At 38.4% G+C, this 16,110-nt stretch overlaps 2 protein-coding genes across 2 annotated transcripts; both read left to right on the top strand.

Annotated features, from left to right (window-relative positions):
• The first annotated feature begins 2,940 nt into the window (after window positions 1-2,940).
• Window positions 2,941-4,564, top strand: LOC143880583 (citrate-binding protein-like). Its single transcript, XM_077383576.1, has 2 exons — window positions 2,941-3,207; window positions 4,181-4,564. Exons 1-2 carry the CDS (start codon window positions 2,941-2,943, stop codon window positions 4,562-4,564), a joined length of 651 nt encoding a protein of 216 aa, XP_077239691.1.
• An 842-nt stretch (window positions 4,565-5,406) lies between these two features.
• LOC143880582 (citrate-binding protein-like) lies at window positions 5,407-14,763 on the top strand. The gene is made up of 4 exons (XM_077383575.1): window positions 5,407-5,676; window positions 6,795-7,061; window positions 11,223-11,326; window positions 14,511-14,763. Exons 1-4 carry the CDS (start codon window positions 5,407-5,409, stop codon window positions 14,761-14,763), a joined length of 894 nt encoding a protein of 297 aa, XP_077239690.1.
• The last annotated feature ends 1,347 nt before the right edge of the window (window positions 14,764-16,110 follow it).

Here is a 16,110-nt window from a genome sequence, read left to right as displayed (position 1 = left end):
AACGTGGGAACTACGAGATCTTCCCCGAGGGATTTTTCAGTCCTCGGAGGCATACCGAGGTTACCGAGGTCTTCCCCGAGGAATATTTCCATCCTCAGGGGCTAAACCGGGGTTACCACGTGCCCGGCTCTGATACCAGTTGCAGGGAATTTAACCGGGTAGAACTCGCCCCTAAAAGCTAGCTTTTGAGGGCGAGTTCTACCCGGGTTCCAACAAATGGTATCAGAGCTGGGGCGTGGTAACTCCCGGGAAGATCTCGGTAACCCCGTTATGCCTCCGAGGACGGAAAAATCCCTCGGGGAAGATCTCGTATTTTCCACGTTCATATTGCGTGGAGGGGCGAGATTGTCCACGGTGCTTCCACGTGGAGGGTAGATTATTGGGGGGTTCCACGTGAAAGCAAAATAATCCCACATCGGAAAAGTGTGACAATGTGGATGGGCTTATAAGGGAATGGGTTCCCTTCCCTTAATAGCTAGCTTTTGACGGCGAGTTCTACCCGGGTCCCAACAATTAGGATTTGTCCTATTTCTTGGATAAAATGTGAATTTTCATAATTTAGAACCAGGAATTAAAAAACTAGATAAGTTGCCAATTTCTTATTTATTATTTGTAAATCTCACGAGATTAATTTAAAACCATGAATTTGAAAACTTTATAAGTTGCCGATTTCTTATATATTAGTTGTAAATCTCACGAGAAATTCAAATTTATTGAATAAACACTCAAGTGAAAGGGGAACTCACATCCTAATCCAGAAAACACATACACTTAGAGAAATAAGTACACACACAAACACACATGTTGTTAAATAAAACACACATCCATTTTTTTTTCAAAAATTTCAAAACGACTTTCTAATCATTTTCAAAAATCCGAGAATCTGGTTTACAACTTCTAACTACTTGCAAAATTTGAATCCCTCTATCATTCATTCTACTAATTGGTCTCCCAGGGCTATGACTATTCTTCGGGCGTTTGGCAATTCGAAGGATATGGTTATGTTCCGAATGGGACATCAGGCGTGTGTATCATGCAACTCTTTCGTGCAAAGAACGCCAACACAACACTGATGATACGAGTATATGATGGTAAACTCATGTACTACAGGAGGTGAGCGTGTTGGGTTCCACGCAAAAGAAAAGATCCCAAATGGATGTGGATGAGCTTATAAGGACTTGGAAATCCTCCCCTTGACGGAGAAGCTAGACCTCAGTAAGCCCGGTGTTCCCTTGAGGACAGAGAAAAATCCCTCGGGAAAGATCTTGTAATCCGCACATTGCTACTGTGCGGAGGGGGAGATTGTTGGGCTGAGGGCTTCACGCAAAAGCAAAGTTCCCACATTAGAAAAGTGAATGGCTGTGGAGGGGCTTATAAGGACTTGGGCACCCTCTCCCTTAACGGTTAGCTTTTAAGGGCGAGTTCTCCCCTTAACAACTCTGACACCACTTCGTTGAAAATTGACAAACACAAAGAACACACTCAGTTTATGTGGTCGGCACAAAAGCTTACTTCGACGTTGTTCTTCTCCTTCCCTTCCTAGGTTGAAGAACTAGAGAGAATCACCTTGAAAAGAAACCGTCCAAATTTTCTTCCCTTGTCTTTTGGTCATGTGTTAGTCTTCTTTCAACAGGATTTCCAAAACTTCTACTTTGGCCTCCACGCAAAACACACATACTGTTGGGGCTCTCATAATGAATGCACCATAAATTTATAATCTCTTATATCTTATTGCTAGACCTGGAAGCGACATTGTTTCTACCTTGGTAATTTATAATCTCTTATTTCTAATACTTAATAAGGGAAAAATAGAAAGATCTAGTGATATAAGATATAAGAGAGCACCTTCTTAAAAAATGTTGTTGGAAGTACAAGTACTTTACAATACTATATGTAGGTACAACCAAGGTTTTAAGTTTTGACCAAAATCCGAAATTTCGAGTTTCAGTTGAGACCAAAACTGAAATTGGGTAAACCTGAAAGGTCACAAAATTTCGATCAAAATTTCGTTTTCCCAAAAATTTCGTTCCTAAATTTAAGGAGAATCACCAAAAAATCTGGATTTTATTCTTTATTTAATATTTTCCCGAAATTTCAGCCTAAATTACGAAATTCTGTAATTTCGACCGAAATTTTGTATGGGATAAAATATTATTTTATCTTTTTTCGTTTGATTTCGTTTGAAATTTCTTGGTGAGGATCGAAACGCATTCCGAAACTGAAATTTGACACCTTGGGTACAACTAAGGTTTTAAATTTCTAATGAAATCCAAAATTTAGGGTTTCGGTGAGACCGAAACCGAAATTCGGTAAACCCGAAACATTACAAAATTTCGACTGAAATTTCATAGTTTTGATCAAAATTTCAATTTCCCCAAAATTAAGGAGAAGCATAAAAAAATCTGGATTTTATTCTTTATTTAATATTTTCCTGAAATTTCAGTTTTCGGAATGGATGGGGGAGCAACCCCATATTTAACACATATGCCTTAGGATCCTCTGATAACATGTAAACTAAAGAATTGAGAAAATCTAACACAATGCCTTGGATGGGGGAGGAACCCCATATTTAAGTACAAAAATCACGAAGAGTACAAAAATAAAAAAGTTATAATATCACGAAGATGCTGTTACTATTATGTTTGTGACTTTGACACAAATTGACTTGCTTAAGTTCTATCCGGGTTCTAAACATTATGGTCATTACCTCCTAACCATTCAAAAAAAGAAAAGAAAACATTATGGCCCTTTCACAACGATTATTTTGACAAGAGGAATTCATATATATTGCCGTCCCATTGTCCCATTACTCCAACCACTCCTATTCCTTGCTCTTCCAACCCATTTATAAATGACCCATTTTAACCTAGCATTGTACACATCCAAGCTCCAACTCCTTACACACTCTTGCAAGACTTGGAAAAAGAAGAAGAAGAAGAAATGGGTTATTCTTGCTTTGTCTTGGCAATTTTCTATATAGTCCTTCTCCACCTTTGCACCCAAAGAGCCAAAGGTGCAGATCCGACGGTCGGGTTCACCTCTCTCCCTCTCAACTCCTCTAACTTTGAGATCCAAAGACCTTACGACTTGCCCCAAAGTGCGCGATATAGCTTCATCAATGGAGTCCACAGGCTCTGGGTTTACTCTACTGATAAGCCTCACTCCCCCACTAGCAAGACCAAACCACGAACTGAGATCCGAATAGTGGTAAACCATCTCTGAATCTCTGCATCTCTTCTATTTTTATATTTTTATATGTAAATAGCTTTATGTCAGATAATTTTAATTTTTTTTTTCTTTGGTTATGTGGATAAGGTGATCATACATGTTACCATAATTATTATTGCACTAACTACAATCTATAAATATAACTTGTTTATGTTACTATAAACAAGCCTTAGACAAGGTCGCCAAAATGATCCAAGGAGAGCTTAATTATAATAATTTTCTTGATCACCACATTCAAAAGGATATAAAAATCCTAACAAGGAATGATTAAGGGCCCATTTCACAATGCTTATCATTTTCTCTCTTTTAGAGCGGACGAAACTGCGGAAATGGGAGAATGAGAATCTCCATAAGCTACTCCACATCCCTTAAAAAAACCATATTTTTTACCGCTTTAAATGTGGAATACGGAGAAATTGATGTCTTTGGTAGTTTTTCCGAATGCAATCTACCCAATTATTTTGTTTTTGTATTATTAGCACCTAAAATATAAGATATCAACTACCGATTTTTTCTCCCATTGTTTATCTTTGTGAAACAACCAATTACTCCAAAAGCTTAAGCTGATATATAGAGTTGTATTATTTAATCATTTATACTTCAATACTTCCTCTCATGTGTGGCTCCTCTTTTTTGGGTTTGCGGTACATGTGAATCTTTTACTATCAGTTTTGAACCCAGACCTGCCGTGAGTGCCGTGAGGCAGTGCTCTGATACCATGTGAAACAACCAATTACTCCAAAAGCTTACTGTTTGTTTTAGATTATGACAACAGATTGTGAACTCCCAACAGATTATTGAACCGATATTGTACTAAATTTGAGTCCCGTAATTGGCTGGGGACTCCACAATCGGTTGTCATAATCTAAAACAAACAGACACTTAAGCTGCAAGAGTTGGTGTTATTTAATCATTTTTACTTCAAAATTCTTTGATAATTTGTTTGTAACAGGGCTATAATTATTCTTCCGGAGTGTGGCAATTCGAAGGGCACGGGTACGTGCCCAAAGGGACGTCTGGCGTGTGTATAATGCAACTCTTTGGTGCAAGTGGCCAAGCCACAACACTTGCCATGGTGGTAAATAATGGTACACTTTCATATTACCTGAACTCGGTCTTGGTTCCTCATATCTACGATCAATGGTTTCGCTTAAATGTCATCCATGATGTTGGTGCCGGAAAAGTTAGGGTTTTCATTAATGGTGGTCTAAAATTAGAGGCGAATGATCATGGGGGGACCTCTCATTACTTCAAATGTGGTGTTTATTCACAAAGGACGCCTTCCTACTACATGGAATCTCGTTGGAAGGGAATCAAAGTCCTTAACAAAATGTGATTGAGATGAAGGGGAAAACAAATGAAAACATGCATATGAAACTTTGTGCTGTGTTGTATATACTTGGCTTCTTGTGGTTTAATTTGTTAATGAAATAAATGGGTAAAGTAGATATTTGTGAAAGAGAAAAGTGTTCCTGCGCAGCTGCGCAGGGAGTTACCTGCGCATTAGTGGCTTATAAAGCCTCCCATTGGTTTGTATATCAGGTCCACCTTCGCGGGTCCACAAAGAGTAACCAATGGGAGGCTTTATAAGCCACTAATGCGCAATTAACTTCCTGCGCAGGAACACTTTTCTCTTTCATTTCATACTTTTCTCTCTGTCAGCCATTACAAACTCAAATAATTAATCTCCATCAAGCTCACATCCACAGCCTAGCTATTATAATTATAAAAAAATCTCTAGTTCTCCATAGCTATAAGCTTTTAGGGTTTGTGAAACAACCAATTGCTCCGAAAGCTTAACCAAAAATTTCACTTCCACTGCCACCGTTTCTTGTATTTGATTACATTTTTTTTTCACATACAAGACAAACTGACATAGTTTTTTTTTTTTTGAAAGACAAACTGACATAGGTGAAAGTCTTAATTTTAAAGAGTACGTGGAACAAAAAATTATAGTTCTTTGCCTTGGTGGACCAAATTGCACCAATAATTGACTAGGTTACCAAAATAAAATGTGATCATTCTCTTTGTCAGTTTGTAAATGAAGAACATGAACTTCTTGACGAGGAGAATTCACTAATTTGAACCCCTCTCTTCCACTTTTATCCTTCACTTTTCCTCCCCTTATACCATATCCATTTTCATCTATCTTCTCCTTTCTTCTTGAAGAACAAGGAGATGGGTTCTTCTCTCTTAGCAGTTTCAATCTTCACCATTTTCCTTTGCATCTACGACAAAGCCATTGGTTGGGCCCCGTCTGATCGGACGGAAGGATTTGTTTCCCTTCCACTCAACAGTTCTAACTTTCACATCCATAAACCTAGGAACTTGCCCGAAAACCAACGGTATAGATTCATTGATGGAATCCACTGGTTTTGGGTCTTCTCCACCGACAAGCCGCTCTCTCGCAACAGCAACACCAAGCCTCGCAGCGAGATTCGTATACGTGTACATATTCTCGGACTCTCCTAAGTTTCTTCATTTAATGTCAACTGACTTATGTTAAAGTATAATTGAAAACTTGCTTGTTGTTATTACACTTTGTAGCTATCAACATAGTTACAAAATTTTGTGAATAATTACAAGATTCGGGATTTCTAATGCCCCTTTTGAACTTTAAATGATCCTGAATAATTAAGATTTCTCTCTTTGTTTGCATGAAATGTGAATTTTCTTTGTAAAAAAACAGGCATTTTCCAAATAAGTTGTTGATTTCTCATCTATTATTTGTAGATTTCATGAGAAATTCAAAATTATGGAATAAACATTCAAGTGAAAAGGGAGCTCACATCCTAATCTACCCAACACATACACTTAACTATTCTCCTATGTGCTTTAATTTGCTGTCTCTTAATTAGAGAAATAATTGTGTGCATATATCAATCCACTAAAACAATTATTCAAAATGGAAAAATTAAATAGGTGATATCATTGCCTGGTTACTGCTACATATTAGGTATTGTCATAGATATTCACCACAATGTTGGTTGGTTAAAATAGGAAGAACATGGATACTAGCCGATTTTCAACAAGAAAAAAACATAATGTTTACTACCATTTTAATTATAACAAAATCAATTGTGAATTCCAAATGGCCCTGAATAATTAGGATTTGTCCTATTTCTTGGATAAAATGTGAATTTTCTTAATTTAAAACCAGGAATTAAAAAACTAGATAAGTTGCCGATTTCTTATTTATTATTTGTAAATCTCACGAGATTAATTTAAAACCAGGAATTTGAAAACTATATAAGTTGCCGATTTCTTATATATTAGTTGTAAATCTCACGAGAAATTCAAATTTATTGAATAAACACTCAAGTGAAAAGGGAACTCACATCCTAATCCAGCAAACACATACACTTAGAGAAATAAGTACACACACAAACGCACATGTTGTTAAATAAAACACACATCCATTTTTTTCAAAAAATTCTAGACCACTTTCTAATCATTTTCAAAAATCTTTTTAACTTGCCCAATTATCCGCGAATCTGGGTTACATCTTCTAACTACTTGCAAAATTGGAATCCCTCTATCATTCATTCTACTAATTGGTCTCCCAGGGCTATGACTATTCTTCGGGCGTACGGCAATTCGAAGGATATGGTTATGTTCCAAATGGGACGTCAGGCGTGTGTATCATGCAACTCTTTGGTGCAAATCGCACCGCCACGACACTGATGATGCGAGTATATGATGGTAAACTCATGTACTACAGGAGGGAGGTCCTGGTTCCTTATATCTATGATGAATGGTTCCGCTTAAATGTTATCCATGATGTTGGCGCCGGAAAAGTTTCTGTTTTTATCAATGGAGTCTTAAAACTAGAGGTGAATGATAGTGGGGGGACATTTCACTACTTCAATGTGGTGTTATGCACAAGATAACGATTCCTACTACATGGAGTCTTAAAAAATGTGATTTATAAATGGGATGCACCCATGAGTGTGACTTTTTTAAGTATTGTGGGGTGGTTACAAATGTGTATGGTTTTGTCCGGTAAGTGTAATAAATGGTGTTCTTTTTTTCAATGGTATGAAGGATTTATATATTGTTATCTTTCTAAGGGCCCATCTTTTAACTGAGGCCATGTTGGCAACCATGAAAAATTATTCCATGGAATATTCGAGGGCCCAACTACGTGAGACGGTTTGAGAAGGAAGGAGGTGGAAAATGCTAAAAAAGTGTCAAGTGTGTGAAAATAAAATTTCCTATATATTTTAGAAAATTTCCTATATATTTTAGATAGAATAGATATTAACACTATTAGAAATATCACGACTACATTATTAGCTAGTCTATATGCATGAGCAATTCTAATTTTAATTTAATCACTAAATTCCAATCTCTTTCCCTACCCTAATGCACTTTTTTGTTGATTATAAAATCTTAAATTTTAAAACCATACTCTTAACTTTCCATTCTATAGAATCTAATCTAATCTAATCTAATCTAACTACTATATATAAAGGCAAAATGATGGGTTAATGTGTTCCACCCTTTGCTGTTATTTCCGCTTGTGTCCCACTGCCATAATTCCAATTGTATCCCACATGTAAGGGCATTTGTGTCATTTGCCGTTATTTTCGCTTGTGTCTCACCTTTTGATCCACACGTCAGCATTACTCTTTTACCATTAACCCCTTTGCTAATGATATCTAACATCTGTCTCTATGAGAAATTATTTGAGCGTAAAATCGTAATCTACATACGAAAAATACCGACACGGGTACCTGTCTATGACAATTACGGGAAAAAACTACGAAGAAGAGGTAAAGACATATGACAATGACGAAAGAACTACTTTATATTACTCATGCAAGGCACTTACAAAATATTGATGGATTCCGGGCACCTGAAGAGGAACAACAATTATGGAAACCCCTATCAATTGGAGGGCTAGGATTAGCCTATATCGATTGGAGGGCTAGGATCAACCTATGGAAATGGTTTTACAGGCACAACCGATTGATGTTGTGTTCCATCACATGGACGGTTTAGATCAACCTATAACCCTCTATAGATCGGAGGGTTAGGATCAACGTATGAAAATTATTTTTGGGGCACAACCTATGTAGGAAGTGGCCCATCCAAAAGAAATTTCTTTTCTTTTTATCTGGGATTTACACGTCAGCATTACTCTTTTACCATTAACCCCTTTGCTGATATCTAACATCTATCTCTATGAGAAATTATTTCAGGGAAAAATCGTAATCTACATACGAAAAGTACCAACACAGGGTACGGGCCACACCGTACAATTTACTAGAGTGAGGAGTGCGATCATCAAAATACAGTGAGTAGTGCCATTATAAAATATGGTAGTGAGGACATTAGCACTATATATAATTTCAAACTGTCGTTGTTACTTGGATGTTCCCACGCAGGTTCGGGTTCAACCCGAACCCGACGGGTTCAACCCGAATTTGGGTTGGGTCGGGTTAAGATTTTTCGCAAATCGGGTTGGGTTGGGTTGGGAAAAATCAACCCCAATTGGAAATCAGGTTGGGCTGTCGGGCAACCCGACCCGAAACCCGAATTTGGGTTCTATCTGAAAAAGTTCTGTATATTTGTGCTTTTCTTTTTTTAATTTGAAATAGTCTCCACAGTCCACAATGGACGGTTTGGATAATCCTATGGTGCGGGCCATACCATACTTGAATAAAGTGAGGAGTCTGATCATCAAAATATAGTAGTGCGGATAATATTTCCCTTTGTTAATTGTTAGTCCCTATTTGGTTTGGATTTTGAGAACTGATTGTGAGTTAAAAACTGATTATTGATGACTCACTATTGGTTCTCAAAATCCAAAACAACCCGGCTTGAGTTGAGGTGGTCAACAATTGGTACCGTATCAAATCGGCTCAGCCCGACCCGACCCAACCCAACCCGAATTGGGTCGGGTTGCCACCCAAGTTGCACCCCTAACGATGACGAAAAAACTACTTCTCCGTATTCACTATGTGCGGGTCAAATTACAGAAATGTTGAGATTACGAATGCATGACACCTGTAAAAATATTGACGAATTCTGGGCACCTTAAGAGGAACAACAATCATGGAAACCTCTATAGATCAGAGGGCTAGGATCAGCCTATGGAAATGATTTTACGGGCACAACCTATTGATGTTGTGTTCCATCACATGGATGGTTTAGATCAACCTATGATGTGATCTGTACAATTTTAAATGGATACACGTGCATCGCGCGTGCATTTTTACTAGTATATATAATTGGGGGATTGTCGTTTTATTTTGATAGAGAGAAGTAAACAAATGGACATGAAGGAAATGCCAAGGGGAGCAGTTATAATTAAGCCAAAATCAATCTTGCCTGTGACCCCAACTTAGCGACAATTATGACCTTTATTTACTCAAACATCCAAAACTTTTAGGAAGCAAACAAGGTTTGAAACTGTATATACGTTGGCTTAATGTCTGGCCATGTCATTTTAAAATGACCAATCAACTACACGAGAATGTGTGGGCCCCATCCACGTGACATATGTTCAACGGTTTGGCCCTCTGTTTATAGTGGGCCCACATTCAAGGGCGACCCATGCGAAAGTAACATCGACGGGATTGTTTTAATTATTTGTTATGGACCCAACAAATAACAAATCCTTTTTTATTCCATCATCCGTTTGTAATCCGTCGTCATTAAATGGTTAGTATCCCCTAATGAGAACTGATTTTTTGGAAATGATTTTTTTTTTTTTTAAAGGCAAGCTGGGTTTAGGCAATGTGGACAATCTCGCCCCTCCACGCGGCAGGAACGTGGGAACTACTAGATCTTCCCCGAGGGATTTTTTTTATCCTCAGGGGCTAAACCGGGGTTACCACGTGCCCGGCTCTGATACCAGTTGTAGGGAATTTAACCAGGTAGAACTCGCCCCTAAAAGCTAGCTTTTGAGGGTGAGTTCTACCCGGGTCCCAACAAATGGTATCAGAGCTGGGGCGTGGTAACTCCCGGGAAGATCTCGGTAACCCCGTTATGCCTCCGAGGACGGAAAAATCCCTCGGGGAAGATCTCGTAGTTTCCACGTTCCTATTGCGTGGAGGGGCGACATTGTCCACAGTGCTTCCACGTGGAGGGTAGATTATTGGGGGGTTCCACGTGAAAGCAAAATAATCCCACATCGGAAAATTAAATAGGTGATATCATTGCGTGGTTACTGCTACATATTAGGTATTGTCATAGATATTCACCACAATGTTGGTTGGTTAAAATAGGAAGAACATGGATACCAGCCGATTTTCAACAAGAAAAAAACATAATGTTTACTACCATTTTAATTATAACAAAATCAATTGTGAATTCCAAATAGCCCTGAATAATTAGGATTTGTCCTATTTCTTGGATAAAATGTGAATTTTCTTAATTTAAAACCAGGAATTAAAAAACTAGATAAGTTGCCGATTTCTTATTTATTATTTGTAAATCTCACGAGATTAATTTAAAACCAGGAATTTGAAAACTATATAAGTTGCCGATTTCTTATATATTAGTTGTAAATCTCACGAGAAATTCAAATTTATTGAATAAACACTCAAGTGAAAAGGGAACTCACATCCTAATCCAGAAAACACATACACTTAGAGAAATAAGTACACACACAAACGCACATCTTGTTAAATAAATTTCAAGACGACTTTCTAATCATTTGCAAAAATCTTTTAACTTGCAAAATTTGAATCCCTCTATCATTCATTCTACGAATTGGTCTCCCAGGGCTATGACTATTCTTCGGGCGTATGGCAATTCGAAGGATATGGTTATGTTCCGAATGGGACATCAGGCGTGTGTATCATGCAACTCTTTCGTGCAAAGAACGCCAACACAACACTGATGATACGAGTATATGATGCATGTACTACAGGAGGGAGATTCTGGTTCCTTATATCTATGATGAATGGTTCCGCTTAAATGTTATCCATGATGTTGGGGCCGGAAAAGTTTCAATTTTTATCAATGGAATCTTAAAATTAGAGTTCAATGATAGTGGGGGGACATTTCACTACTTCAAGTGTGGTGTTTATGCACAAGGTGACGATTCCTACTACATGGAGTCTCGTTATCTTGTTATCTTTCAATGGTATGAAGGATTTATATATTGTTATCTTTCTAAGGGCCCATCTTTTAAATGAGGCCATGTTGGCAACCATGAAAAATTATTCCATGGAATATTCGAGGGCCCAACTACGTGAGAGGGTGTGAGAAGGAAGGAGGTGGAAAAATGCTAGAAAAGTGTCAAGTGTGTGAAAAATAAGATTTCCTATATATTTTAGATAGAATAGATATTAACACTATTAGAAACATCACGACTACATTATTAGCTAGTCTATATGCATGAGCAATTCTAATTTTAATTTAATCACTAATTCCAATCTCTTTCCCTACACTTAAGCACTTTTTTGGTGATTATGAAATCTTAAATTTTAAAACCATACTCTTAACTTTCCATTCTATAGAATATAAATAATTGGGGGATTGTCGTTTTATTTTTATAGAGAGAAGTAAGCAAATGGACATGAAGGAAATGCCAAAATCAATCTTGCCTGTGACCCCAACTTAGCGACAATTATGACCTTTATTTACTCAAACATCCAAAACTTTTAGGAAGCAAACAAGGTTTGAAACTGTATATACGTTGGCTTAATGTCTAGCCATGTCATTTTAAAATGACCAATCAACTACACGAGAATATGTGGGCCCCATCCGAGTGACATCTGTTCAACAGTTTGGCCCTCTGTTTATAGTGGGCCCACATTCAAGGGCGACCCACGCGAAAGTAACATCGACGGGATTGTTTTAATTATTTGTTATGGGCCCAACAAATAACAAATCCTTTTTTATTCCATCATCCCTTTGTAATCTGTCGTCATTAAATGGTTAGTATCCCCTAATGAGAACTGATTTTTTGGAAATGATTTTTTTTTTTTTTAGGCAAGCTGGGATTAGGCAGGACCCCTTGGTTCAGTAATCCATATTGATTATTTGACTACATTGATTCCAATACTGAAACACACCTCATTTGCATCATATTGAAAAATGACTTCGGTCCCACAATATCCAGGTTGCTACGTGCATGGAAATAAAATCCACATGAAAGACAAGGAAATAGGCGCATTTAGATGGAAGGAAAAGGGACAAGGAAGCACACAAATTCAAAATCCTAGACAATTTTGAAGATTGTTTTAGATAGACCCTTGATCTTCTTTTATAGAAAATAAAAAGACATGAAGCACCCTTTTCACATGAAAAACAAAAACTATATTTCACAGTTTTAAAATAAAAATATTTTGAAAATATTCAACACCACGGCCACGGCCACTACCCAGATTTATTCCCGGTGTAGTAACGTGGAAGAGCGATCGAGCTTTCATCTCCAACCTTAATTCATGGCTGAAAAGGAGGCCGTGAAGATCTTCACAAGGACAAGTTATTGGTGTGAGTAGTCATCATGCTAGTTAGGAGAAGGTTTAATACTCTTGACCAAGGCTAACCCATTACTTGAACTTAGCATTAATCCAAACCATTATTACTTGGACTTAGCCATGTAAAGATAGTTATGGATAGATTGTCCTTGTATATGGTCTATAGTTCAACAGAGTCTGCATGACTAGAGCACGAGATGGAGATGCTAACATCTTCTCCAAGGTTTCCCATATGGCCTTGGAAGAGGACAACCCAAAAATTTGTGTTTGTGTGTGTGTGTGTGTGTGTGAGAGAGAGAGAGAGAGAGAGAGAGAGAGAGAGAGAGAGAGAGAGAGAAGAAATGAGCGTGTTGGTTTCACACAAAAGAAAAGATCCCAAATGGATGTGGATGAGCTTATAAGGACTTGGAAACCCTCCCCTTGACAGGGAAGCTAGATCTCAGTAAGCCCCTTGAGGAAAGAGAAAAATCCCTCGGGAAAGATCTTGTAATTCCCTTGTTGCTACTGCATGGAGGGGAAGATTGTTGTGCCGAGGGCTCCACACAAAAGCAAAGTTCCCACATTAGAAAAGTGAATGGGTGTGGATGGGCTTATAAGGACTTGGGCACCCTCTCCCTTAGCTTTTAAGAGCGAGTTCTCCCCTTAACAACTCTGATACCACTTTGTTGAAAATTGACAGACACAAAAAACACACTCAGTTTACATGGTCAGCACAAAAGCTTACATCGACGTTGTTCTTCTCCTTCCCTTCCTAGTTTGAAGAATCAAAGATAATCACCTTGAAAAGAAACTGTCCAAGTTTTCTTCCCTTGTGTTTTGGTCATGTGTTAGTCTTCTTTCAATATGATTTCCAAAACTTCTATTTTGGCCTCCACGCAAAACACACATACTGTTGGGGCTCTCATAATGAATGCACCATAAATTTATAATCTTGTTGGACAATTTCTAAAATTTTAAATAGAAAAGTCAAATATGCTTTTGTTTGGTGTTTAAAATTTGGAGGGAAGATTCAAATTAAAGTTATCCCCCTCTTTCTTTGAAAACTAGAATCAATTGCATGAATGGGGATTTGAACCCAAGACCTTGATGTGTGTGTGTGAATGTTGTGCTCTCTAAACCAAGGCAAAATAAATAGTCCCACATAGGAGCTTGAGAGAATTTTTCTCATCCATATAAGATGGAGAGTTGGAGAAAGGCTTGAGCCTTCAAGGGACTTTAGAATTTGTTGGGTCTTGGGCTTTTAGAAGAGCACAAGCCCATGTGTAAAAAACACACGCGCGCGCGCGCCTCGCCGGGCAGTGGCCGTGGCCCATGGTCCGCGGTCCGGGTCAGGGTCCTGGTCCGGGTTTGGGTACCTGCAAAGACACATTTAGATTGTCAGGTTCACCTAAAGAAAAACAAAGGTGAGATGGTATCCCAAAAGGAATACTCAAGTATTATAGGTTCAGTGTCATATTTAATGAACTGTACTAGACCTGACATTGCACTAGCAGTTGGAAAACTTAGTCAACACACACATAGACCCGGACATGAACACTGGCAGGCTTTGACTAGGTTGTTGAGGTACTTAAAAGGTACAATGAACTTTGGACTGCATTTTAGGGGGTTTCCTGCTGTCTTAGAAGGCTATAGTGATGCGAATTGGATCTCTGATTCAGGAGATTCAGTGTCTACCAGTGGATATGTATTCACCCTTGGTGGTGGTGCGATTTCGTGGAAATCGGTTAAACAAACATGTAGCACAAGTTCCACTATGGAAGCGGAATTTATAGCCTTAGCCCTAACAGGAGCTGAAGCCAAATGGCTCAGGAATTTTATGGTAGATGTGCCTTTATGGCCAAGGCCGGTTCCCTCAGTGTCTTTACACTGTGACTGTCAAGCTGCTTTAGCCAAGGCCAAAAGTAAGACCTATAATGCCAAAAGAAGGCATATTCGCCTAAGGCATAATTTGGTGAAGCAATACTTGAGTGAGGGAACAATAGCACTCGACTTTGTAAGGTCGGAGAGGAATCTGGCAGATCCTCTGACAAAGCCACAGATAAACAAAGTGGTTTATGAGGCATCGCAAGGAATGGGGTTAAAGCTCGTGGCATGAACCATTAGTGATGGACACCCAACCAATGTGAAAGGAGATCCCTGGAATTTGGTTCAATAGGTACTAACAAGTCACCGGATGGTTTGTTAACACTATCACCCCCTACTCCTAATGCAAAATGTTGGAAGATAGTTCTCACTGCAAATGAGAAATGATGAGTTATAGGCTCTTAATCAGTTCATAACCTGTATCGGGTGGTATGTTACTTGCAGTGCATACTTGACGACTGACTTAAGTGAATGTGGAGGTTAGGCCGCTTCCTATGAGAATTTAACGAGTAATTCTCTAGAACATTCATGAGAACAAAGAGGGGAACAATGCCAAAATGTTCCAAAACTGTGATTGAATCACCAAGGAATCGATAGTAGGGTGTGGGTGACAGGTTAGTCGGTTACACCTACGAGGAAAGGTTGAAGGAGTATAACTCTACCCGTACTCGGTAACTTAATCTGTTTATCCTAAATATCGGTTGAAGTCCAAAAGACACCGGTATGAATCCACTCTATTTTTCTAATGTGCTCAAATACTTCCGTTTTCAAATTGCAACTGTATTTTGAATCTTGTGGGGGATTGTTAGACAATTTCTAAAATTTTAAATAGAAAAGTCAAAGATGCTTTTGTTTGGTGTTTAAAATTTGGAGGGAAGATTCAAATTAAAGTTATCCCCCTCTTTCTTTGAAAACTAGAATCAATTGCAAGAATGGGGATTTGAACCCAAGACCTTGATGTGTGTGTGTGTGTGAATGTTGTGCTCTCTAAACCAAGGCAAAATAAATAGTCCCACATAGGAGCTTGAGAGAATTTTTCTCATCCATATAAGATGGAGAGTTGGAGAAAGGCTTGAGCCTTCAAGGGGCTTTAGAATTTGTTGGGTCTTGGGCTTTTAGAAGAGCACAAGCCCATGTGTAAAAAACACATACAAACGCGCACGCACGCCTCGCCTTGCCGGGCCGGGCCGTGGCCCGTGGTCCGAGGTCCGGGTTTGGGTACAATTAAAGTATCTTTTTAGTGCCCAAATCATATTTAATTTTTCTCATTAAATTTAAATCTGCTTTTTAATCTCCCCATGTTTTGGTATTGACACCCCTAATAAGTGTGCAAACCGTTTCATATCCAACAGTCATATTTGTGACTGTTGGGAGAGAAACGTTTAAGACACTAATGGTGGTGATTAATCACTCCCAACGGTCACTTCCTCATCATCTATAAAAAGGAGAGATCAACACCGTTTGGAAAACAGATTTATGTACAAGAATTCTAATTTCTAAAGGCAACTTCTGTACTGTTTTTTATCATCTTCTTCCTCCAATCTTTCTGTGTTTGAGCACTATTCCAAGGTGGTTCTGG

The sequence above is a fragment of the Tasmannia lanceolata genome, unplaced genomic scaffold, assembly GCF_043159265.1.
Source record: "Tasmannia lanceolata isolate RefF3 unplaced genomic scaffold, GAP_Taslan_0.1 ptg000007l, whole genome shotgun sequence".
Taxonomy (NCBI): domain Eukaryota; kingdom Viridiplantae; phylum Streptophyta; class Magnoliopsida; order Canellales; family Winteraceae; genus Tasmannia; species Tasmannia lanceolata.
The sequence above is the reverse complement of the archived record's forward strand: the minus strand, read 5'-3'. Positions and strand labels throughout refer to the sequence as shown.